This window comes from Eubalaena glacialis, chromosome 1 (assembly GCF_028564815.1).
Source record: "Eubalaena glacialis isolate mEubGla1 chromosome 1, mEubGla1.1.hap2.+ XY, whole genome shotgun sequence".
Taxonomy (NCBI): Eukaryota; Metazoa; Chordata; class Mammalia; order Artiodactyla; family Balaenidae; genus Eubalaena; species Eubalaena glacialis.
In genome coordinates, this window is record NC_083716.1 from 192,916,943 (window position 1) to 192,943,668 (window position 26,726).

At 34.9% G+C, this 26,726-nt stretch overlaps 1 protein-coding gene across 2 annotated transcripts in view; it reads left to right on the forward strand.

The window, feature by feature from the left end:
- Positions 1–26,726, forward strand: part of ITGAV (integrin subunit alpha V) — an 82,955-nt gene that overhangs the window by 25,998 nt on the left and 30,231 nt on the right. For both annotated transcript variants that reach the window (XM_061185658.1, XM_061185649.1), the window contains exons 3-12: positions 7,159–7,250; positions 9,702–9,816; positions 15,033–15,094; positions 17,090–17,135; positions 19,689–19,814; positions 20,685–20,729; positions 21,492–21,535; positions 21,623–21,679; positions 23,955–24,007; positions 24,411–24,613. In XM_061185658.1, coding sequence (XP_061041641.1) covers positions 7,159–7,250; positions 9,702–9,816; positions 15,033–15,094; positions 17,090–17,135; positions 19,689–19,814; positions 20,685–20,729; positions 21,492–21,535; positions 21,623–21,679; positions 23,955–24,007; positions 24,411–24,613 — 843 coding nt within the window. The remainder of the gene's footprint in view (positions 1–7,158; positions 7,251–9,701; positions 9,817–15,032; positions 15,095–17,089; positions 17,136–19,688; positions 19,815–20,684; positions 20,730–21,491; positions 21,536–21,622; positions 21,680–23,954; positions 24,008–24,410; positions 24,614–26,726) is intronic.

Consider the following 26,726-nt stretch of genomic DNA (forward strand, 5'->3'; position numbering starts at 1 on the left):
AAAGAGATTTCTTTCTCTGTCCTGTTAATTTTCACATAAATAAGTAAACCATATTGGGAGATTTTTCTTTCAGGCAAATTTGTTATAGGAAGTGTGACTGAGCAAAAGTGATGTTTGAGGTAAAAAGCTGCTTAAGGAAGCCTGCAAATTGTCTATTTTATTAAAGGGTGAATATGGGATGGCATTTTTTTTTAATTGAGGTATAATTGACATACTAGTTTCAGGTATACAACATCATGATTTGATATTTATATATATTGCAATATGATGACCACAATAAGTCAATTAACATCCATCATCGTACATAGTTACAAAATATTTTTTTCTTGTGGTGAGAACTTTTGAGATCTGCTCTCTTAGCCACTTTCAAATATGCAGTACAGTATTATTAACTATAGTCACCATGCTGTACATTACATTGTTTTAATAGCCACTTTTTTGGGGCAAAATATAAACTCTGAGGACCTACATCATTATTTGTAAAGTAACAAATGGGAGCTGAATGACTAAATACAGGTCACTTCCAAATAAAAGTTTACTGTTTTGCTTTTCTAATGTTTTGGCATTCTTCTGTCCTTTGGCCTTTTCAAAAAAGGTGATGTAGTCTTGTTGTTCCCAAGGATATTCTTTAGGCATGAAAAGAAGAAACAAAAAAATGTAGCTTTAGGGTGATAAGGTAACTTTGTCTTAAAAAAAAGCATCTCCTGTAATTCTCCAGCAAGTTGAATGTTCGACAGTGTCTTTTCAAACACTTGGAGGAAATGAGAAAAAAATGAGAGGAGTTGGTTACTAATCAGCGGGCAGAGTCTAAAGCTATGACAGTTGGCGTTATCCAATATGCTTCTGTCCTGAAGTCTTCCATCATGGGAGTCTGATAAAGTGCAACTGGCAAGTTTAAAAGCCGACCAAAATTGATGTTAAATTTTCAATTCTCTGGTGATGTACTTGCTAATTAACTTTAAGGTTCTCTAGCAGCATTTTCTTCTATGAATTTCCGAAAGTGATAGTATGGAGTCTTATGTTAATTTACGTAATACGGGGCAATTTCTTCTCATTTTTACCATTGTGTGAAACACTCTTTTTCCTTTTAATTTACTTGGGAGATCAGAGCTAATATTCCAAGGTGTTTTACAGAATTATGGACAGAAATCGTTGTTCTTTCTTGACTGTTCCCTGAGGAAGCATTTCCTTCAGCACTGGAGTTTCTGCTGTTGTCTGTATTCTATATCCCTTTCAAGGTTGGTGGCATGGTCCAAGCAGCCTGGGGAGTTCCGGCATCACTCGAAATGGTGACTCAGGGCTGTGACTCAAAATATTTACTTCCGTCATGCGCCCTGGATTAGCTGCCAATTTCAGCCAGGTCATGAATGAACTTCTTGTCAGTGTGTTTGGAGAACAGGCTTTCCTTTTCTTTCTCCCCACCCACCTCTATTCACACTTCCTCTGAGTGAAACTTCTGCCTGAGGTTGAATTGGGTATTTTAAGACTTGGTCTCTGGGAAAAAAGTTCTGATTGGTAAAGAAGAACTTCCCATTGAGCAAACTTCTTAAAAAGATGGTAATTTGAGGTTGTGACCCTGTTGAAGCTGAAGGCGTTCAAAGCAATGGGTGATAACATATTTTTTGGAAAACTGTTGACTAAGTTTTGGATACCAATATATGCCAATGCGTTATAGCCAAATACATTTGACTTCTTGTGTTTGTTAATGTAATTGAAAACACCTTTAATCACTTGATGCTATAAGATATGGCTGTTGTCTTGGTTTTTCAAATGTACTTTTTAATCAAAAAGAGCCATATTGCCTGATGTTTTTTCACCTTTGACTGGTGCTGCTTCATTTTTCTTAAATGCTGTGGGTAAATTGCTTGCCATATTGGTAAGAACTATGGATTTTTGTGCTCCATAATACTTGATGATAAAAATAAAACCAAAATATATGTAAAATTTCTATTTATTTTCCAGGACATTTTTTTAGCTTAAGCTAAACCTGATGTCCACAAAGGCAGGTAACCATAATCATAATGGTAAGGGATGTTTTTGATGCTTTTTTTTAAAAAACAGGACATAGAACATGGTAGCAATGAGAAGCACATACTACTTGACCGTGCATAGCAGCGTCCTATGCCACCACTTACAAATTTAGAGAAAAGTCCATTTGTTTAGGAAAAAAAAATCTATGGAAGCAGTTTTTCAAAGTAGTAGGAAGAGAACGGGATAACATTTTACAGAGGAAACTTCTCTTCCTCCTTTCAGAAATATAATTGAAGAAAAATTGCTTAGCATAGAGGGCAATTCAAAAATGCCATGAAGTCCACTCTTAGCGTTGCATGAAAGCTCTTGACCACTGTTCCCCTCTAGACCCTTTTCTCTAGTCACAGTGAACAACTCACAAGTCTCTAAAAAATCCAAGAATATCCACTCCTTAGTTTCTTTGCACAGGATCTTCTCTTGGCCCAGAAAGCATTCCCTCACTTGTACTCTGCCACCCTTTTCCCAGTACTCTTTACCCAGTCCTCTACCATTGCTCCACTGTAATTACTTGTTCCCATGACTGTCCCTTGTATCAGATATTTCCTTCAGGGGCAGACTACCATTTCATCATGCGTTGGGGTCATGGACAGCTACACCTGACTTTTCAGTTAGGGTTTGGATCAAACATGGAAGCAATAAGGTTTTCTAGGTCAGAGGCCCTTGGGTACAGAGGCCTACAGGTGAGAATGAGCAGGGCTTGTATAAGGGACTGGGGACTCAGGGTAAGGGAACTCTTACATATAGAAATAAGTTTATCTTGGAATCTTGATTAAAATTTAGCCATTAGAATAATATTCTATATTACATACCATTTTCCAGAAGGTTTATCATCTTCATTTAGCAAAGAGCTCATGCTCAGATAGCTTATGATGAACTTCCGTGTATATTGGAAGAGGGAGTAGATGTGACTTTGAGGGAATATGTAAGTCTCTTAAATCGAAATAGAAATATTCCTAAACTTGAAACTGAAGGAGATACAGGGGGTTGATTAAATAAACTGCTGTACAGCTGTATAATGTTGTACTCAACAACAATGAAAACGGTACTGTAGGTCTACTTTTATTGACATATTGTTACAGGGAAAAAAGTATATACATTTATATATATAGTAATAGCTTGAATTTTTTTAATATTGGCTTAAAATATCTACTATGCATAAAAGGATATGCATGTATTCCTAAAACAAGTGTTTAGGATTAGACACCAAAATGTGAGCAGAGGATATTTCTTTATGGTGGGATGGTGGTATTTAGATTCATCTTTACATATGGCTTTATTTTGTGTTTTATGTTTTCATTTGTTTTGTAATATTTTTAATGATTAGTATTAGAGTAAATATAATAAAGAGTGCAAATAAAGAGAAACAGAAGATATTCTCTTGTTGGCCTTATAGTACATAATATCTGTACTTGCTAACTGCTGTACTTTTATTTTGAAAAATTTTAAACTTACAGAAAATTTGAAACTGTAATACAATGAACAATATACCCTTTACCTAGATTCAAGTATTCTTGCAGACATTGTGAAACTTTACCTCAAAACACTTCAACAGGCAGTTCCTCATAACTGCGACCTCCCCTTATATAACCACAGTACTATCATCATCGCATACTAGAAACATGTCATTATTACAATACTGTTATCTAATAAAGTCCGTTGTAACTTGAAAAATTTCTTCAGACACAAGATTCAATCAAGTATCACATCTTGTATTGGGTTGCCATAGATTGTTCTCTTTTAATCGTGACTCTTACTTTTTTTGTCTTTCATGACATTGACATTTTTGAGGAAACTATACCAGGTGTCTTGTAGGCAGGAATATTGTATTGGCAAGAATATAGTGATGTTGGGTCTGCATGTCTGTTTTTTTTTTTTTTAACAAATAAATTTATTTATTTATTTATTTATTTTTGGCTGCGTTGGGTCTTCGTTGCTGTGCACGGGCTTTCTCTAGTTGCGGCAAGCGGGGGCTACTCTTCGTTGCGGTGCATGGGCTTCTCATTGCGGTGGCTTCTCTTGTTGCGGAGTACGGGCTCCAGGTGCGCGGGCTTCAGTAGTTGCAGCATGCGGGCTCAGTAGTTGCAGCACGCGGGCTCTAGAGCACAGGCTCAGTAGTTGTGGCGCATGGGCTTAGTTGCTCCACGGCGTGTGGCATCTTCCCGGACCAGGGATCTAACCCGTGTCCCCTGCATTGGCAGGTGGATTCTTAACCACTGCGCCACCAAGGAAGTCCCTACATCTCTCTTTTTTTTCTGAATCAAAGTTTTAGAGTATGAGGAAATACATGGAGTCTTAAATTAATTTGAGTACCACCTCTCTAATATGGTACTTTCGTTCATGGAAGATTTCCTCTAATATAGAAAAGTTTTGCTTCTGCTTTGACATCTTTAGGGTCTTGCTGAAAAGGCTGTTTTAAATGAAAGCAGAAGCAGGAGGTAGCAGTTGTGATAATGCTGTACTTTTTGTTCAGATACGTTAGATCATAAAGTCAGTTCCCTCAGGCTAAGCTTACCTGAGTTTATCATGATGCTTATGGTCTCAAGGCACAATGAATAGAAGTGAATCCCTCCAAGCACCGACTGTTTCACTGTCATACTGTATTTCTCCTGCTTCATTAATGTAAGGGGGGAAAATGCCTTTATTTCCTTTGTAGAAAAGAATAGAATAGAAAGCCAGTAACACAGTGAGAGAACACAGTTAGCTTGCAGTGGAATTTTTAAAAAATCCTATTAAATAACTTGTAAGCATATATTTTATGGCTAAAATCCTTGAAAAAACAATTAATTGAATCCAATTCTTCCAAGGGCTGAGCTTCTTTGTAGTTGTAGGTTAGCCCATTTTGGATATAGCATTTTGTTTTTAGAACATATATTACTCAAACTGTGCTAGGCTATACTGCAGTAGCAACATGGTTTTTTTTTTTTTTTAATATACAAACAAATACCCAGATCTCAATCACTTAAGAAGGGATAATTTCTTGCTCATGTCATCATCTTGTGTGGGTCATTTGGCTATTCTTGGTGGTTTAGAAACTTGGACTGAGGCTGCTTCCATTAAGGAATTCCACACCATCTGTTCTTTCAATCTCATGGCTGGGAGAAAGAAAACATGGAGAATACATATCCACTGTTTTTGTTTTATTTTGTTTTTTAAAATGAAATGACAATTTGAGATTTCACATATAAGTGATGTAATGAAGTGTTTGTCTTTCTGTGTCTGGCTTATTTCACTTAACATATTGTCTTCTAGGTCCATCCATGTTGGTGCACATGGTAGGATTTCTTTTCTTCAGGTTGAATAATGTTCCATTTTAATTATATACCACATTTTCTTTTTTTCATTCACTTGGCCATAGACATTTAGGTTGCTTCACACCTTGACTATTGTGAATAATGCTGCAGTGAACATGGGAGTACAGAGATCTCTTCAAGGTAGTGGTATCATTTCCTTCAGATATATACCTGGAGTGGGATTCCTGGATCATACAATAGTTCTGTCTTTAATTTCTTGAGTAGCCTCCCTACTGTTTTCCATAATGGCTGCACCAATTTACATTGCCAGCCAACAGTGTATCAGGGTTCCCTTTTCTCCACATCTTCTGATAATAGCCTTCTTAATTGATATGAGATGATATCTTATTGTGGTTTTGATTTGCATTTCCTTGATGACTACTGAACTCACATCCACTCTTAACTGACTTGAATTGGAAGGGACACATGCCACTTCTGCTCTTAGCTTATTGATAAAAATGAGTTATGTGGCTTTAACCTAACTATGGGAGGATGGGAAATGTAAGGGAGCACGTGAACTGTTAGGTGATCTATAGGTCACTGATGTGTGAGGTCGGCATGTGAACATAGGCTTCAAAGGCAAGCCAGCTACTGTTGGGAAACCTTGATTCACATGGTAAAAGGCATGTACTAGCTAGTTCGTTCCTCCTTCCTCCCTCCCTTTACTAGTAAATGGTGCCTTTGTGACCACTGACAAAAAACAGAGTGGTGTTTAGACTACAGATAGAGGACTTTGGAAATTGACACATTAAAAATTTTTTTGCAAAACAATGAAAATGTTCAAAGAATTGTACAACTAATATGTTAACTGTTAACCTTGCATCTTGCCTAGATGACGTCTGGCATTATTGAAATGATCATTAATTATGTATAACTCTTCAATTGGTCTTAAGTCCTCAGAATGGAATTGAATAACCATAAGCACTACCTTAGATGAGTGGGGTTTAGGGAGTAGATTTAACCAAACCTTTTGATGATATTAACATGTTGTCTGGCATTCTTAAAATTGACACTTGTCTGATGTATTTGTCCAATACAGTTATTGAAATATATGTTTATAAGGAATGATTATTATAAACAGATTTTAAGAGGAACAGACTGGACTTTAAAAATAGTCTCTCCTTCCCCAAATACTTTATGCATATATTTCTGTAATTTTTTCATCGACCAGATCAAGAGCTTTCTCATGGAAAAGATTTTTATCTTTTTCTTTTTTAATCTACAGTGCTTTACATGAGTGCCTGGTATATCAGGAATAATTTCCGCAATAATATAGGCTGAAAAATAAGTGTTTGCATGTAGTGTGCCAAATCGAATTCTTTTTCCAACCAGCCAAATCATGTCTTCTGGATTCTGACTCACGTTATAATGTCATTGGTAAGATCTTAGTCTTTTACTGCTAGTGTTCTATAAAGGTGTTTCATAGCCTTCTATTTTTGTAAATATCTTCATGCCACAGAAAGAACTTTTGGGAGTACAGAAGGTAATCATAAGTGTTTGTTTAATAGTTAATTTTCTTACAATTTAGCAACTGGAAAATTTCACTTACTGTTACTTTTTCACATCTGCATTATGATAATTGGTAGGGTTAGTAACAAATCTGAGACACTTCTAAGTCATCCTGTATTTTATTTTTCTGATTAGCTGAAAATCCCCAATGTGTGTAAAGTATATGAGATAAATAGCCAGTGTACTATTTGATTAATCAAAGGCACACTAGTCATAAACCCGGTTGGATTGAAAGAAACTATGTTATACTAAGTAAGAATATTTTGTTTCTCACCCCTCACAGTTTTTTTTTTAAATTATTTTTTAACTTAATTTAATTTTATTTTAGGCAATAGAGATTATGCCAAGGATGATCCGTTGGAGTTTAAGTCCCATCAGTGGTTTGGAGCATCTGTGAGGTCAAAACAGGATAAAATTTTGGTAAGTGTTTTAGATATTTAATAAGTTAACTTTAGTCAATTTATGTGGGAACACAGGAAGTTTTATGCTTGAAAGCTGATAGTAAAATTCAGTGTGCTAAAGGGCAGAGAGTTTAATCAGATAACTTAGCTCTGATCAAAGGCCACCCCTTCTAAGGATACCCTCTGTCTCACCCTTCACAGACTTGGCTTTTGCTACTTTCACCTTCATTCCTACATTGTCCGTTTTTTTTGCCCTACTCGATGGTTCCCATCAGTTTGTTTCTATCCAGCCAGGTTTAGGAATAGTGTGCCTTTGATTAAGCAAATGCCCTAGTACCTTCTCTCCTTACGAATAAAACACCCCTGCCTTTGCCTCATCGTCCCCTCTGCTACTGTCTCCTTCCTTTGCTCCCCTTTTCAACGACTTGTTGAAAGTGGTTTCTATAGTAACCATCTCCACTTCCTCACTTCCCATCCTCTTCCCAACCCCTCCTGTCAGGCTCAGGTAGGCATGGGCAAGGTCTTCCTTGACTTGCAGGTCAAGAATACTTTTCTTGCCCCCTCAAAACCATTCAACAAGGTCATTTGACCCATACTTTTTGAAATACTTTTCTTTCCTTGGCTCCTGGAACTCTGTACTTTTCTAGTTTTCCCCTTTACTGCTGGTTGCTCTTTTTCCATCTCCTTTAATAGCTCTACTCTGCTCAGCTTCTAAATGTTGAGGTGTCTCTGAGCTTTGTTCTGGGCCCTTGTCTTCTTCAACTACACCTTTTACCTAGCTGCTCCTATCCTATCCTGTGGCTCTGAATACAATCTATATATCATAATCCCCAAATCTATAGCTCTAGCTCTTAATTCTCCTTGGATCTTTAAAGTTGTATTTGCAAACTACCAATTTGACATTTCCATTTGGATGTCTCATATATTATTCAAAATGAATGTGGACCAAAATGGAACTGTTACCCTCCATCATAAAGGAAAAACCACAAAAATAAGTATTTCCATATAAACTTCCCCATCTTAGAGGCGCGACTCTCTACCCCATCCACCAGCAAGCCCTGTCAGTTCTGTCTCCAGCTTCCGGAATATATCCCACGGCCCTCAATAAATCATCATCTCCACTATTTCTACCCTGTACCAAGCCACCATCGTTCCTCACCTGGGTCAGTGCAGGGGCTGTTCTCATCTCTCTGCTTCCTCTCTTGCCCCAGCTACAACCCATTCTTTATAGAAGGACCAGAGTGAAGCAGGGCATTTCACCTGCCTGATTCAAACAGTCAAGCAGCTTTTCATCACTCTCAGGGTAAAAATCTCATGCTCATCCTGGTTTTTATAAGCATCTGCATAATCCAGTCACCAGAGCTGGACTGTCTCTTTAGCATCATCTCACTCCACCTCACATGTGTAGCTAAACTAGTCTTTATTCCTTCCATACCAAGTCACTTCAGTGTTTGTCCCTCTGCCTGTCTTATGCTCATCTTACTGCTTTTCACTTGGACTGGCTCCTTGTCATTCTGATTTCAGCTCTACTCTCATTTCCTCAGAGAGCCCTTCCCTATTTTAACTACTTGCAGAGTATTTACTATTTTCTTCTTTTTTCCATCGGATTGAGGGGCATCAGGGAAGGATTTGTTTAGGAAGTGAAATTTCGGCAGAGCTTTAAAGGATGTGTCAAATTTTAGCAATTGGAGGTGAAGGGAGAGGTTGAGAATGGTGGCATTCTAGGCAGAAGGAGGTACAAAGAAGCAAAAATATGCAGAGTGGCAAATACTCCACTCTGGAACATCAGGTACATGTAGAGAAGTGGCAGTGATTTCTTACTTTCAGTTTTGGGTAAATATAAAATAGCCCAGTGTTGTCTGCAGTGTTTGTATTAAAATGTTTTGCTTCAAAGGATATTATAGAAAATTCATTGAATTTTTTCCAGAAAATTAAATTGTTATACTTTGGTAGATTACTATGCTGTTAAAAAACATGCATTCTACCACTTTTACATGGTGTTGAAGTCTATAACTCTGAAAGCAAAAAGGTCATAGTTTATTTGGAAAGTCAATAAAATAAGCACTGCAAATTCTTTTACTCTCTTCTTACTTGATAAATTATTTGCTTTATAACTTAGGGATATATTCTACGCACATGAGAGTGTTATTTAGATAAAATATTGATTTGGTCTGTGCCCTTCAGTTTAGCACCTAACGTCATCAAGAAAGGTGCTACTCAAAATAATGATTTTGCTATTTTGAAAAAAAAAATACCTAGACTACAAATATGGCCTTTAGAAGCATATGAGAAGAGTACTTTAAAAATCTTTATCCACTACTGTGATAAGGAATTTAAGGTAAAGGATCGGTTTGATTAATTTTTAGAAATGCTTATAAAGGGGTATTGTAATCTGAGGTAGTATAGATTATACGAAACACTAATTTTTTTCAGAGAATTTTTATGCATGGACTACCCCCTTTGATTTCAGGCCTGTGCCCCACTGTACCACTGGAGGACTGAAATGAAACAGGAGAGAGAGCCTGTTGGAACATGCTTTCTTCAGGATGGTACAAAGACTGTTGAGTACGCTCCATGCAGATCAAGTATGTATAGGAAGTTGACCAGCTTTTACAAAGAGGGTTGGGGAGCCTAGGCTTTTAAAAAAGTGTGTGTGTGTGTGTGTGTATGTGTGTTAAAATTTGTAGACATATGGTGCTGTTTGATGACAGCAAAATGAAGGCAATTTTATTAATGTAAAGAAATTTCGAATATGCAGTCAACAGGCTTATCTTTCTCCCTAAGAACTAGTTTTCATCTTCCTTGGTCAGTAATAATTAATATTTGATTTTGGAAATCTGCATTTTTAGTCACTATTAGTCAAAAGGTGCTCCCTTGAGCTTCTCTAACAGAGATGCAGACCCCACAGCTAACGATTCTGATTCAGCAGGTCTGGGTCAGACCTAGCTACCTTCATTTTTAGCAGACTGTACAAGGTAATTCTGATGGATACCAAAATTTGAGAACTGCAGCTCTATATTAATAATGATGTTAAAAGTAAAAAAAAAATTGTCATAAGGAGCTAGAGTTTTTATAGGAAGGTGAAACATTGGGCTCAGGAGTCGGAGTCTGAATTTCCTTGCTTTTAATCAGTCTCTTTGTCAGTCTGTTGACTAAGCTCACTCCTCTTGATGTAAAAGATCTCACCCTGTTCTCTAATATTATTTGAAATTTCCAGTGAAATTTATATTGTGACTAAAGATGATTTTGAGCACTTGTAATTCTGATTATGCTTTTCCAAACTCTGTATACTTTTTCCTTCTTGGAGATTGCAGTCCTTTTGCTTCTCCACTATTGTTGAATTGGCCACCACTCCAGATCCTCTTTATATCAGAAACATAAAAATAGCTTCTTGAAATGCAGTGTGGTGTTTATACCTGGAGCACTTTTTAGGCCATTACTTTTTCTGTTCCACTGGTCACCAGGTAGTGTAGTAGAGAGAATTAATAACAAAAGTACAACATATAAGACTCTTATTGCTAGACTTTTTTTCCATGTTAGGCATCTTGTGACACCGAAGGATCTATTTAGTCTTCAAAATTCTAAGCAGTTGAACCTCTGAGAAATGGCAAATGATTTCATTAAACACTTATTTCTTAGCCCACTGCCTTGGCCCTACTTGTTGTAAGTGGGAGGTAAACATGAAAAGAATGATACGTACCCATAACCACTTTATTAGAGTAGGTCAGAAAGCACACCCTGCGAGAACGGAGGAGGTGGGCAGCTTTATCCTTAGTGTCCGACTACACCACCTTCTGTTGGTGTTTTGGTCATAGTACTGTTGTCTTTGGTGGCATGTGGAAAATGTGAGGACTAAATTTGTGTTTTTAATTTCTGTATTGCAAAAATGTTCCTATGATGAGAAGGTAATTTCGTAGCTTTGAAGGATGAGCAAACTCTTGTGTGCCAGGCTTGTAACCTATTGTTTATGTGATGGACACACCTGTAAAATCACCTTTATTCTCTTCTGATACATGAGGGAACTGAGATCCAGACAACTGAAGTCATTTTTTCCCTACATCTTATGGTAGTGAGTGATCTAATGAGGATTTTAACCCAGGTCTGTCTTATTCCAAAGGAATCTTTTCCCTGTATTACTAACAATAGAAAATGTTTTCCATTTCTATTTCCTCTGTATTAAGCACAACTTTTCTACAGAGAATACTGCTTTCACAAGTGCAGATTTGGATAATTCCTGATGTAAGAGGACAAGAACCCTTCTGAAAACAAGCATTCTAATGATGATCCCTTGAGGATATACTGCCATGTTCAGCTAGTATTTTTCATCATTTTGCCTCTTCAGTAATGACCAGTTCTCTTCTTAACATGTATTTAAAGGATTAAGACTGCGTGATGTAGCTGCTCATAATGCTTTCACTTATTTGGTTTAAGCACAGACATTTTAACCTTATTTTCTGAAGTATTTAACATCCAAATCAGATCAGCAAACTATGGCTTGTGAGTCTGTTTTTGTAAATAAAGTTTTATTGGGACATAGCCACACCCATTTGTTTACATGCTATCTATAAAGGGAGAGTTGAGTCCTTGCCACAGAGACTGTATAGCCCCTAAGCCTAAAACATTTATTACCTGGCCCTTTACAGAAGATGTTTGCTGATCCCCGATCTCAATAGTAATACCTCAAATATTAGAAAAAGCAGAGAGAACAATCTTAAAAAAAATCAAAGTGAATGCCTTTCTTCCTAATAAGCTGGCTTTCGATATCTCTTGATCATTGTATGTACTTCAGGGCTCAACCTTTGATGTATTAAGCTACCTGCAGGCCCAAAGTACAAGGGGCAACCTGCCCAGAGAAGAACACTCAAGAGTGGGAATCTCAGAACTTGGGTTATATTCTTGCACTCTGCCAACAACCTGTGTATCTATAGTCATGGGTGATTCATCGCTGGTAAAACGCTGATTTAGGCAAAAGACTTCAGAGATGCAATTTTTGTATTTTATGTCTTCTTCATACTTCAATAAATTGTGTAACCCAATGGCTGATTTTACACGAGGCTGCCAGTTTTGTAGGGCTACATTGCCAACTTCTTGATAACTGCTTGTTTTGGTGGTGGTAGTTTGTGGGTTTTGTTGTTGTTCATTTGTTTGTTGTTTGCTTTTTTTTTTTTAACACCTTTATTGGAATATAATTGCTTTACAATGGTGTGTTAGTTTCTGCTTTATAACAAAGTGAATCAGCTATACATATACATATATCCCCATATCTCCTCCCTCTTGCGTCTCCCTCCCACCCTCCCTATCCCTCTAGGTGGTCACAAAGCACTGAGCTGATCTCCCTGTGCTAGGCAGCTGCTTCCCACTAGCTATCTATTTTACATTTGGTAGTATATATAAGTCCATGCCACTCTCTCACTTCGTCTCAGCGTACCCTTAACCCTCCCCGTGTCCTCAAGTCCATTCTCTACGTCTGTGTCTTAATTCCTGTCTTGCCCCTAGGTTCTTCATAACCAATTTTTTTTTTTAAGATTCCATATATATGTGTTAGCATACGGTATTTGTTTTTCTCTTTCTGACTTACTTCACTCTGTATGACAGACTCTAGGTCCATTCACCTCATGCTTTTGTTTTTAATGTGACCTATATGGATCTATGGAACGTCACGCTCTATAAAAACTTACCTTATTACTGATTATGTTTGCTTTTGGCTTCTCATTACTGTATCTATGACCATTCTTGGCATTATACAATAGGCTAAATGTCTTTCTGTTCTAAAAGTGCCTGAACCACAAATCATATGATTTAAATACTCTTTCATCTCCATGCTCAGACTGAGTCTTTGTTCTTTCTGTCTACTTTCTGATGATAATGTTATTTGCACATAGATTTTTCTCAGTTGTGATTTCTAGTTTGTTTTTTCTTCCCCTTGATGGTTTAGGGAATTATAAATGCACTGCTGGCTTGAGATAGTGCCGCCTAGTGGTGTAGACACTCCTCACCTCAGATCCATGCTCTTTTATTTACTAGGTGGTTTACCATAGTCAAGTTCCTTAATTTCTGTGAGCCTCAGTTTCCTTATATGTAAATTGTGACTAATAACAGTATCTCTCATAGAATTGCTGTATAGATTTTAAAAGATTTTAAATGCTTTAGTACGGTACTGGGCTCACAATAAGGGCTTAATAAACATTAGCTGCTCTTACTGTCATAACCAGTAACATTATTTACAATATTGTCAGGCTTAACAAATAGCAGAAGTATTAATTGTCCATAGAAATAAAAACAAAAGCCTTCACTGAAATAGATTATAGTCAACATAAAATTCTTTACATTCACACTGTTTAATAGGTACCTGTTAAAATTTTAAAGGACGGTCATGTTTCTAGCTGGATGTTCTGGGAAACCAAATAAAGTAGATAATTGTACAGTATGATAATCCAAAAAGGATGTCTTTATAAATAGCTTGAAATAGTTCCCCAGATGCAACTCGAATAAAGGAAATAAACGGCTGACTTGAGGTCAGAGCAGAATTCCTTAGTATGATTCACTAGACACTGGAAGCCCCAGCCCTGCATTTTCCCATTGCCTCTTGGTTAGAAAAATTTACATTGGGGTAGCATTATACTCTTGAGGCTATTTTCTAAAAAAAATTCTAAATTTAGATATTAAGTGTGTAATCTTGGGGCAGTTCCCAGGTTTTAAAATGGGTTCAAAATTTTAGATGGGAGTATTTGACAAAAATTCTTGCAAGTTGTCCTCATGACTGAAAGTAGATATTTTTGGTTCCTGTATTTGGGTGGCAAATACAGGAGTACTATAGCAAAATTCTTTAGATATTGTGACATTGACTACAAGAATTCCTTGATGACTGAAGAGAAGCTGTTTTTCATTGTTACTTATTATCCTCAAAATAAAACAAGGAAGAGTCTTCAGGCTCACTGTTCCTTCTAGGTACAGTATTACTCATGATTAGAGTTAATTATTATTGGCCAATTTAATAATTGAGTAAGTTATTATTGGCCAACTTAATAGTTGAGTATAAAGGAGTAAAACAATTGAGTCTATTATCATTTGGAGAATACTTAAAAGTGTCATGTTTAAAAAAGTTGACTTTCTAAATGTGTTGTGAGAGTAGTTTTCGTATTTTGCTCGTTGCAGAATATTAAATTAGGGTCTGGCCAGCTCCCAAAATTCTGAACTACTTTTTTTCAGGTTTGTTGTTGTTGTTGGATATAAATGTATGTATAGGAAATGTATGTATCAGGAATGTAGGTATCTCCTTATAAGTATTCATAATAACTTAGTGAAGACCTAGCAACTGTAGGAGAATAATAGTAAGAAATAGAAATTTCAGATTGGAGTTTTTAACTCATAGATTACAACTCATCTTTGTTTTATGAAATCCAAGTATGAGTCATAACCAGTAATTTTTAAAAAATGGAATGAAATATAATGTGTGTATGTTGGGTTGTGTGGGCTATGATATAAACCATAATCTTGTTGTGGGTTGTGGTTAAAAATAAAAAGTTTGAAATCCACCATCTTAGGTGATCTTTCTGTCCCCTGCTGACTGGTCCAGGTACTTTCATCTCTCTCTGTTGCCATTTCTGATTAATGGGTGCTGATAAACATGCATACTAACTTTTTTAGAATGTGTTAATAAGTCATTAAGTGCCTGAGTGAATGAACACTCTCAGAGACTAGTACATTATCTTACAGTTACAGTGATATCAGATTTTTCTCATGTTTTGTTTTGTGTTGTTTGTTTTGGGGTTTGTGTATATTTCCAATCTTTTTATTTTAGAAAATATTGATGCTGATGGACAGGGATTTTGTCAAGGAGGATTCAGCATTGATTTTACTAAAGTAAGTTCTCATTTAAGACTGAATGAGATTCAGATCTACCTTATTATGTAAGCCATGGTTAAAAATTAACTGGTTAATACTTCAGATTCTCTATAACTGTTACCTGTTTTATGAAAACAGCTAATTAAAATGACCCATGCATTTTGATATCCGTTGCTTTATATTATTCTCTCCCTAGGAGACATTGCTTATTTGAAATAGACATCAAAATGGAATGGAAGACAGTAGGAAATCTCCTGAGTAGAAGATAGATAGCTGTTATGACTTAATATTAATATTAGAATTTCCAGTTGGATAAATTTATGGACTATTAAACCTTTCTATTTTTGACTGAAATTGAGTTTTTGTAAAAGCTAGCAATGGGACCTTTCTTACAAAATCAGAGTTTAGTTACATAAAAGTTGAAAAACATGCTTATTTGCCATCTATTATGTGCCTACAGGCAATAAGTAAAGTTGAAGCAATTTAATTATTGTAAGAAATCTCATATGCAGGGCTCTATGTATTTTTTACTAAGCTGATATGCTCTCTAAAGTTGATAGTTTTTAATCTATTTTTTAAAAATAAGAATTCCATTTATATTTTCAAAGGAAATTTTTCTTAAGTACTTTTCTTTATGTAATTTTCTTTTGTGTGTGTGTGGTTTTTTTTTTGTGGGATATATGAACATTTTGAATATCAAATTGAGACTATTAATTACTCCTAGAGAAGTCTCAAAAATACATTGCTTGGTTAAAAGTAGGGCTTCCTTAGAAAGCTTAATATGGCTTTCTTAGAAAATGAAAGCAGAAGTGCCTTAAATTTATTAAAACAACAGAAACTATAATCATGATTCAGAAAAACTAATAAAGCATTTTTTTATTTTTTAAAATTTGTATTTTATCTCTATTAAAATTTTTTTCCTAGATTAGGTACTGATAATTATAGTTGACTCTCCTTATTAAGTAATTGATTTTAATTCACTCAATTTGAAATTCATAATTCAAAACTTATTCATAATTACTTATAATTTAAAATTTAAGGAAGCAAAACAAAGAGAGGTAAAGTATATTAATGCATATTAGGTTTCAACTCATATGATGTGTTCTCAAATAGGTGTTGTATTAAAGCAAAAAGTGTCCTTATTTTCTGTCCTTATGCCAGTACAACTATAACCCCAGAAATATTCCCATACTATGAACAGTCATTGCTATATTAACTGTTTGCTTTCTTCAACTCATTTCTGAAAAATGGTATCATTTTAAAGCAGACAACTTAGAAATATCTTTTACATAGCCATGGCCAGAGATTGTTGAAAGCTTGAAAGGCTATATGTCCATTTAGAGAGAGAAAAATTTTCTCTTACCTCCAGCAAGAGGAAATTTTAAAAATATTATGTTCAAACACTAACTACCTTGAATTAGATACTTATAATTTGTTACAGATGTAAGAAATGCTAGTCAAGTATAATTTGTATATATAATATACCCTGAAAAATTTACCCTCTAACCTCACTCTTGTTTAGATATGCAAGACACTAAAATTTTTCCTTTAGCTGAAAAATTTTTAATGATTATTAGAAAGGAAATTTGCCTATGTAGTCACAAATGTAATATACAGAATTAAGGAGTGACTTTTTTTCTTACAGTAACCAATAATACTTTGCTGATGGCACTTCATACCAAGTGTGTGAAGCAGCCAAGATCTACGAATCTATATGTATATATATGTTTGTATATTTTCACATATTAAGTGAATATATTATAAGTTTCCTTTTTGATATTTATTGTGTTGTGTTTTAGAAAAAGTATAGTGAAAATTACTGAATTAGATGAGTTTAGGACTTATGATTTTGTTTGCTTTAATATATACATGTTTGATATATGTATATATTTGCATATATATGTCATATATACATATATACTTGTATATGTAGCTTTTATGTTTATTACATTGCTCTCCATTTTTAAAGCTACCTGTTTTAAAATATGTATCTTTTTGTTTGATTTAATCTAGGCTGACAGAGTACTTCTTGGTGGTCCTGGTAGCTTTTATTGGCAAGGTAGGTTAATCTTTTAAAAATTACCCAATAATGACTGTGTTTCAGACTCATCTGGCTTATCATGTGCCTATGAGACTTTTCAAATTGTTTTAAACAAAGAAATGGAAAAATAAAATTTAAATGTATAATCACTATCTGTATACAATTTTTTAAAAAAGGACTATAAGATCATATAAGGTGTATGTAAAATATATAAATATATAACATAATATATAATATATATTATATATATATTCCTAGTAGAAAATAAACTGAATATTTTAAAAGTAAATTATAAAGTAAATTTATAAAATAATTTATTTTTATTGTTTATGATATGTACTTTTTCGTCTCTGTACTTTAGAGGAAATGATGTAATTAAGCATTAGGAAGTGTGTGGAACTGATTTGTAATAGGTAAATTGTGGCCTTCCAAAAGCTCATGGTTTTAAACTTAATTTGAATTTGCACATTAAAATATTTAAATGGTTATTTTCTCATTAATCACTGACATCAAGAATGATTTCTTTGTGTTTGGGGAGTTTTTAAAATAGAGGATCTTACTAAGTTTCAAAAGAATATATTAAACTGGCATTGACGATTGATGTAAAGATAAAACACTACATTCTTTAGTCATTTTCGGAGGACTAATAAAATTACCATTTGAACAAATGTATAACAGATCATTATTTGCTGACAGTTTGAAAATAGGTAACTATATCTGCTTATTTTCTTAGTTTATGATTCATTTATCATTAGAGACACATTTATTTAGTCAATATAGTCACATGTTTATTTTCTGCTAAAAAGTGCCATTTACCAGATTCTGTTATTCAAGCATTGTCAATATTTGGAAGAACTGGAAAATCTATGACTATATTGATTTGCAAGTACTTTCTGATTCTGAATTTTACTTCTGTATTCTGCACTCTGCTTTCTTTACTTGCTTCCTTGTAGGAAAACCCGTGCTTTTGCTTTATAGAAAGGGAAACTAAAGAAAGAGATTTGCTGAAGGAAAACAGGATGGAAGGAAAATAAGAAGGAATGAGAAATGGGAATAAGTGAAAAATTGGAAGGGATGGCAAAGGAGAAAAAGAAAAATCAGGCAAAGAGCATCAGTATGAGAAACATACTAAAACTGAAAAATTTGAATTTCTATGAATTGTACCTCTATTGGAAAATGAAATGATTTAGGAAAATTATACTTGAGTTTTACAGTTTTACGGTAAAAATTAAAATAGCAGTTCTGATTCTATGTAAGAAAATAGATATTAATGCTTTCTAGTTAGCTATAAAACATGGATTTATTTTTCTTCTTTACTGCTAGGTGTGTCATTCAGTGGAAGGGAGGGAAGTATCTGATGAGCATGTGAGGGAACCAAAGATAGATTTTGCGATTCTCAGTCAGGACTCCTTGTTAACTCTGCCTTTTTAAGAGACACAGCTGTGAACATGTTTAAATGACTTGTTCTTTTAATACCTTGAGTATGCACAATGTATGCATTCCTGTTTATTATAAATTAGGACAGATACTATTAATATTATGTTCACTAGAGGTTTATTATAAATGGTATATAATATGTAACTGAAAACTCAGTGACTGGGCAGAGAATATTTTGTTTTAATAAGATTAAAATCAGCACATTTCACTGTGAATAGGTAAGATATTAGGATGAATTTTTCCATAGATCTCAGAATTGTCTCTGTAAGAATAGAGAAAATGATAATGGTGTTTTATTCCAAAGACATGATAAATTTTCCTGTGTTCTTTGATTCAAGAAATATTTAATGAATCCCTCCTATGTGTTAGGTACTGTTTAGGCACAGAGGGTAAAGTAGTGACCCAGACAAAAAGTGTTTCTGCCCTACAAACTCAGCTTATGTGACTGGAAAAATTGGAACAAGATTAATATCTTTAGCTATTATGATTTTCTTTCTGAAATAGCAGAAATGAGATTATTTTTCATATATTATGGAGGTGGCATTTGATAAATCAAACAACCTTTCTTGGGGCAGGGAGGCAGTCGATTTTTATGTAGTTGTCTGGATTTCTTGTGTACTTAATAACTTAAGGTTGGGAAGAAAAGTGAGCTCACTCATTCAGGCTGCTTTCATAAAAGTGTCCAAATAACTTGTTAAAAAAATCAGTTTAACAAATTATTATGAAGGTAAAAGTTATTATTTCAGTAGATTTTTCAAGTTCTAATTTGAAATTTGGTTTGGAAACAATCCTTGATTTTATGATTCCATTTATTTAACATTGATTTTTTTTTAGTGAATTAAAACAAATTCTGAATTTTTAAATTTTTGTTTTTTAGCAGAGACTAATTTTAAGTACTAGCTTGAATAGAAATAATTGTGACTTAAAAAATAATCAAATTTCAGATTTAGTATTATGAAGAAGAGTTATTTAAGGCTAATAATTAGAAAGACATATCTAATCTATTTTCTTTCATGCAGGTGCTATCCATCATCTGTGTCATAATGTTCCCATTAGAAACTTGTCATTTATTTTATATATTTTTTTCAGGTCCACACATTTCAAATTATAATTTATTTTATATATTTATTTCAGGTCAGCTCATTTCAGATCAAGTAGCAGAAATTGTATCTAAATATGACCCCAAAGTTTATAGCATCAAGTATAATAACCAGTTAGCAACTCGGACCGCACAAGCTATTTTTGATGACAGTTATTTGGGTAGGTAAAATCAAAATATGGATTCATTTTCTGGTGTTGTGGTGGATTTGTCCTGTATTTACATATGCTGCTTTCAGTAGGAAAATCTTTTATGTGAAATAGATGAAGATTTTCTTAAAATATAAGGAATGTATTTGTTATGAGTACTTAGGTTATATTGTATGTCAGCAACTGAAATTTAAGAGCATGGTTATTAACACAATGATAATAATAATAGATAACCTTTAAGATATGCTTGGTCCATTCTGGGCATTGTTCTAAGTGCTTACTTGTATTAACTCATTTAATCCTCACAACAGGTCTATGAAAGTGTACTACTGTTTTACTCCCATTTTATAGATAAAGAAACAGGCACAGAGAGGCAAAATAATTTGCCTAAAGCCCCTCACTTGTAACTTGCTTTTTCTGAGATTCCAGCCCAGGCAGTCTGACTCCTGAACTTTTATTCACTATGTTAAACTACAGTTTTGGTTTAGGATTTATTAACTTTTGTTCTCTCTCTTTAACTTTCTCATATTCATTAAACCAAATATACATGACAGAACTAATATTTTGCTGGTTGAGAAAACCTGTTATTTCTTGCTTCTTTATGATGAATGCAAATTTACCCTGCTTTTAACTGACTCCTTTGCAAAGTCGATAAAACAGGTTTATATTTCTAACAGAGATATACTATTTAAGTATTTAACTCCATTATTTTCTTTGAGATACATTTATCACACACATATGAATCTATTACTCCTAGAGGACAAAATATTACATAATTAAAGGAAATTACTTGAAGGTATTTTCCAGGAAAGCTTAGTCAGCAAGTACACTGAAGATAACCAGTCCTGCCCTGAAGGTGTCTTACCTTTGGTTCCCCTTTAGGTTACTCAGTGGCCGTCGGAGATTTCAACGGTGATGGCATAGATGGTATGATGCACTTGAATTATATTTAATCCTCTTTTAAAAAATTAGACTAAGCATTTGAAACAAGTGGCATAGAAAAATTTCAACAATTAAAGAGTTTTGAAATTGAGCTTGGTCTCTGGTAAACTTTCTCCAGCAGCCAAGGGGGCTGAGGGCCTCAGTGACCTCTTGTCTGCTCCTTTCCAGCCCCCAGCACTTCGGTTATTTCTTCAGCTCCTTCCTTCTTGATTTCAGCAGATTCATTCTCTTGGAGAGGCATAGTTTAATAGTTTCTTCTTTCTTCAGGCCCGTAATTTGTAACCTTCCGAGCTCTGTCAGTAAGGCTGTTACCCCATCCTCTCTCTGTCTGTTATCTTCAGAGCTCAATCTGGGGATCCTAGACTCTACCTGATTTTGATCACATTTCTGTGCCACTGCCACCTCTACCCTGTTTCACTTTGCTCTGAATTATCTTTCATTACTGTATATTTAGCTTTTCTTCATTCTTAAGCCCTTTTCTCTTGTCTCTTCTCTTTCACAAGACTGTGAATACCTCGAGGGCACACATGCATTTATTTGAGGCTCTCAAGAATCTTTCCATGTTTCGTAAAGATTTGATTTTGTGGTTAAAAAATGCTGGGTTCATTTATTATGGAGTACCAAGTTTTTAAAATCTCTTACTCATTGTCTACTGAAATAACACTTAAAGCTTTCTGACATAACCACTTATTCCTGCAGTTGCCAATACTGGCCTTAAAAATGAGTAATTAAGTTTTTTCTTTTCAGACTTTGTTTCAGGAGTTCCAAGAGCAGCAAGGACTTTGGGAATGGTAGGAAAGTTAAAAGGTGTTTTCTAAAAATATCTGGGTTGTTTTATATTTTACTCTATTTCATATGCTTTTGTTTTTCCTGCACAGGTTTATATTTATGATGGGAAAAATATGTCCTCCTTACACAATTTTACTGGTGAACAGGTATGCTTTTAAAGTGTTGTGTTTTGTTTTGTTCTTTTTTCTCCCTTAACATTTTAACACCAGCACTTCCTAATGTCTTTAAAACTTTTCTTGGTAATATTCGGATGGTTTAATATTCAATGTATAGTAACTGTTTAATATTTGATATTATAGATATAAAATAAGCTTTAAATATTTCTCCTTTGTTTTAACCAAAGTGATTTGTTTAAGTAAAGACTTTTGTAATTGCCCTAATAGCTGCTTTATTTTTTTTAAAGGAAATGCAGAATCAAATTGCACACATACAAAACCAAAAAATTCCTTTTTCCTTGCTGATGACATTAAATTCTCTTTTAAAGAATGATCTATGCTTTTTAATTTTATTAGATGTAAAACAAAGCATGGCCTAGATGTGTTTACTATAGATATTACAAGTAAACTTCATTTGTGCTACAAGAAATAAAACATTCTTCAGTTAAAAATTAGTACTAGACATTCTCTACAATAATATCCTGTACTGTATTCTGTATCATGCTATTGCACACTTAATAGACTATAGTATAGTGTAAATGTAAATTTTACATGTATGGGAAACCAAAAAATTTGTGTGACTCACTTTATTAGGCTATTTGATTTGTTGTGGTGGTCTGGAACTGAACCCGCAATATCTCTGAGGTACGCCTGTAATGATAAAGGAAAAATTAATCAATAGGTAGAGAAAAAACGTCTCCTAGTTTGCAGATCTGGGATTTAAGCCCACTTCTTGTTCAGTTGACTCTGTTGGGCTTTGTGAGAGGATAGATAGGATGGGAAACTAGACTCGAGGTCCCCAGTAACCTCTTCCCATTTGTGTGGTGGTCAGGGTTGACACCTGCAGTTGACAGCCTTTAGGCTTGTGGCAGGGGTGGCTGTCACTTTGTGCTGTTTTGACTTCTTCAGCTTAAGCAGCTTCTCCTGTCAGATGCCCACGTGTGTCTCTGGATCTTGTTGTACTTGATCCTTGATGCTTTCTCTGTTCTTCCTTAGCTCTTTTGTGGGGGGAAGCACGGGCTTTGCATTAGGACAGACCTGGCCTCTCACTACTCACTACTACATTGGGCAAGGTGTTTTCCACTGTAAATCTGGTGGCTCATGTATAAAAATAAGGATACTGGTAACTTGCTCATGGGGTTGTGGTGAGAATCAAAGGAAAATATTTTAGTGATAATACCCAGGCCAAGACTTGTCTCAGTAAAAGCCATCCTTTCTTTACAGTTTCAGGCCTGATGCCCTGAAAGACCAAGGCCCAAGAATAGTATTCTGTTAAATTCCAGTCAGCACTTCATCATGGTACCCCAAATACAATGCACTTTATTACCTTGTGATTGAACACAGATTGCACTTTTCATTTTCTCAATTACACTGTATAAATTCAAAATAGATTAACGTATTAATCTCCCATATCATTCCCTCCTGATAGCTCAGCTAATCAAATTTTGGAAGCTTTGCTAACTTTACTTTTTTTGGTTTGTTGACTCATCCTTCATTTTAGTTCATCTTTAATCTGTCACCTGTCCTAGTTTTGTTTTGTATGTCGGAGTCTCTTTAGAACTTTCCTTTTTCACATGTATTTCCAGCCAGGCTGCTCTGTCTGTGATGGCCAGCAGTCTCCTGTGGTGGGGAGAGGACATTCTTTCTCCCTCCGCAAAACAAGCCCATGATAAAACCAAGTACATTTGTACTGTGTGTAATTCAAAAGCAAAACCACTGGCACATAGTTGATTGAGATGTGAAACAAAAATGAATTCCAGTCTCTATCTTTCCGAACAGTAATTTCTTTAGAGTTGTAGTGGTTTCACATAGGAAGAACCATTTATGACCTATTAATAATTATTATTACTTTTACTGCATAGGCATCATTTATAACTTCTTGGGTTCAATTGAAACGTCTGTTTGTGACTGTCTCTCTTTCTGGTAGTGTGTTTGTCTGGCATGCTTTGGGTAAGTGGAGAGGAAAGGAGACAGTAGGTGGGGCCTTGGAAGGAGGCTTGATTGTACTTGGACTCAAATGGCATGTGCTGAAGACACCGAAATGATATACATGGGCTATGTCTTGCCAGTAAATCTAGGAGAGTATACAAGCCTCATTAACTGATGGTCATTGTTTTGGTAGGATAAACAAAAGAAGAAATTTAGATTGAAGCACTATATGCGGAGAAAAAAATAACCCTTTCTATTTGATAAATATACAACAAATATTAATTGTCTAAACTAGTTGGATGAAATGTAAACATTTCATTTTCATCTTATTATCCAGATGGCTGCATATTTTGGATTTTCTGTCGCTGCCACTGACATTAATGGGGATGAGTAAGTTTAAAAAAATGTTTCCAGAAACAGTTTTCCTCTGTGTTTATGAACGCTTTACTAAAACTAAACATTTTTTCTTCTGTTTCTCTGTCCCCTTCCTGCTAATCTTTCTATTTAAGGAACCAATTTGAAGCAACCTTAATCACGAATACTAGAAAACCTTTATGTTGTTAATAATTTCTTTCAATAGCTTTTATAATATGAAGGAATAAAGTAACTTTATGAATTACTCATAGTTTCTTAAAAGAGCTGAAGGAAAGTTTGAATTAGAAATGGTCATTTCAAATGTGGCTATACGAGCTGTAGAAAGAGGAAAACTTGATGTTTAATAAGAAAGGAAATGATTATTAGTAGTCACATGGAATTTGATCTTGCTTTTGGTGAAAAAGATTATGTTTTTTAGTTACGCAGACGTATTTATTGGAGCGCCTCTCTTCATGGATCGTGGTTCTGATGGCAAACTCCAGGAGGTGGGGCAGGTCTCAGTGTCTCTGCAAAGAGCTTCGGGAGACTTCCAGACAACCAAACTGAATGGGTTTGAGGTCTTTGCAAGGTTCGGCAGTGCCATAGCCCCTTTGGGAGATCTGGACCAGGACGGCTTCAATGGTAAGGTCAAAGTTTATAACAGCTGTGTGTCCTGATTTTCTGTGTCCACCTGGAAAAGTCCTGTACCCCACCCGTAGAAGTTCACATGAGCAAACCTTCCTGGAAAGAAGGATTTGAGTGACACACCAGGTTCAATGACAAGTTGCTCGTTTTCCTTAAAAATCAGAGCAAAATTTTCAAAAATTGATTCTCATGAGTTATTATTCATGCAGCCTCAAATTAGAGCATCAGAGTGGTTAATTTTTTAAAAAATTTTTATTGGAGTATAGTTGATTTACAATGTTGTGTTAATTTCTGCTGTACAGCAAAGTGAATCAGTTATACATATACATATATGCACTCTATTTTAGATTCTTTTCCCATATAGGTCATTACAGAGTATTGAGTAGAGTTCCCTGTGCTATATACTAGGTCCTTATTAGTTATCTGTTATATATATAGTAGTGTGTATATGTCAATCCCAATCTACCAGTTTATCAAAGTGGTTCATTTTAGAAAGGAGCTTGCATTCCCAGGGAGCCCAGTGTGAGCTGGTGATTTTCTGTGTCTCTGTCCTGCTTAGCGGCAGTGCCCTCTGCTGTCCATTTGGATACAAGTGTAAAAAATGCCCCCAGGCATATTGTCAAGGCAATGCTGACCCTAATGCATCCCTCAAAGGTATTATTTGCCACTAATATTTTATTGTTGTGGCTGTCCAGAATATTCTGAGGTAGGTTATATCTCCCTTCATGGGGACAAGTAAAAAGGTATAAGCTCAGTGTTTTATAATAGTCCCATTTAAAAATTTAATTAATAGCTGTAGATATCTTTAAAAATCAAAGTTGGCTTCTACTATAGAGTGAAATATAGATTACAAATTACCAAGTTTTTTTTAAAAAAAGAATACTGCTAAAAACCTTTCTAGAGGTCACAAAATGAAGCATTGAACTGTTGGTTTGTTTGTATAATCAACAATATATAGGGATATGCCTCTGAAAATGTAAAGACAGTTATAAATTAAGATGAAAGCTTCAAAAATGCAGATGACTCTCAAATCTCCCAGTTAGTAGTAGAGAAGGGAAATGTTTGTTTGGCCTCAAGACCCCACTCCTGCCTTGTGGGTAGTTTTATGTCACACTAGAAGTGTCATCTCTCACCCTAGAAGTTTTCATTGTTAGTGAAAAACTACTCAAGGGGACATTTTGCTTCCTAAAATAGTCTTAAAGATTTTTTACCACCAAGAGAACTTAACATGAATCAAATGGAATTCTGGTATAAAGTTCAACATAGAACTGTAAAAGAATACTATAGAACAGACCAAATCATTACTTATTGATAACAAAGACTACCTAGAAAACACAGGGCCAGATTCGAGGTTCTACCTTGAACACATTTGAGTTCTTTGCTATAGCTGGGCCTGTCTCCAGGTGTTTTGGTAGAGCCTGGACGTGTTTGCTGTCACCTTGTCTTGAGGATATTCCACACACTTTAAAGAATGTTTCTTTAATATCATGATCCAGACAACATCTCATCCTGTTTTCCCTATTTCTATTAAAATGTATTATCTGTGAACACAAAAATTATAAGCAATGACAGCTAAAAAACATCGAAGTTTTACAACGATTTTACAAAGAGATTTTACGTTTAGAGATAGATACCATAGAGGATGATTTTATTCTCCCAAAGTGTCTCCTGGGGTCTTATTGTCCCAAAGAGTAGATTGTGAATGACAGTGTCTTCAGGAGAAAATGATCTGAGCTGTTATTTATGTAACTATATTTATATAGTTTATATGTGTATATATATGTATTTGTAGTTTATATGTATATATAGTTTATATATACATATAATGAAGTATTAGTTGTAATCTGGATCTTTTCCTTGTTCAGACTTGATGACATTGACTCTTTGTTATGTCTTTGCTGCTGTTTTCCTCCCTTTCCACTTACACCCACTGGAAAAACCCTAGGTATCATCAAGAGGGTTGCCGAAAACAAAACAATAAAATTATGTTCCACAATTATGTGGAGTTTTTGTCAATACTTCTCCAGGAAGGCAGAGGGAAAAAACACAGAAAAGAGAAACTAAAATGCTCAAAGGAAGAGACTGATGACATGAAAAAGTAGGGCTCTCC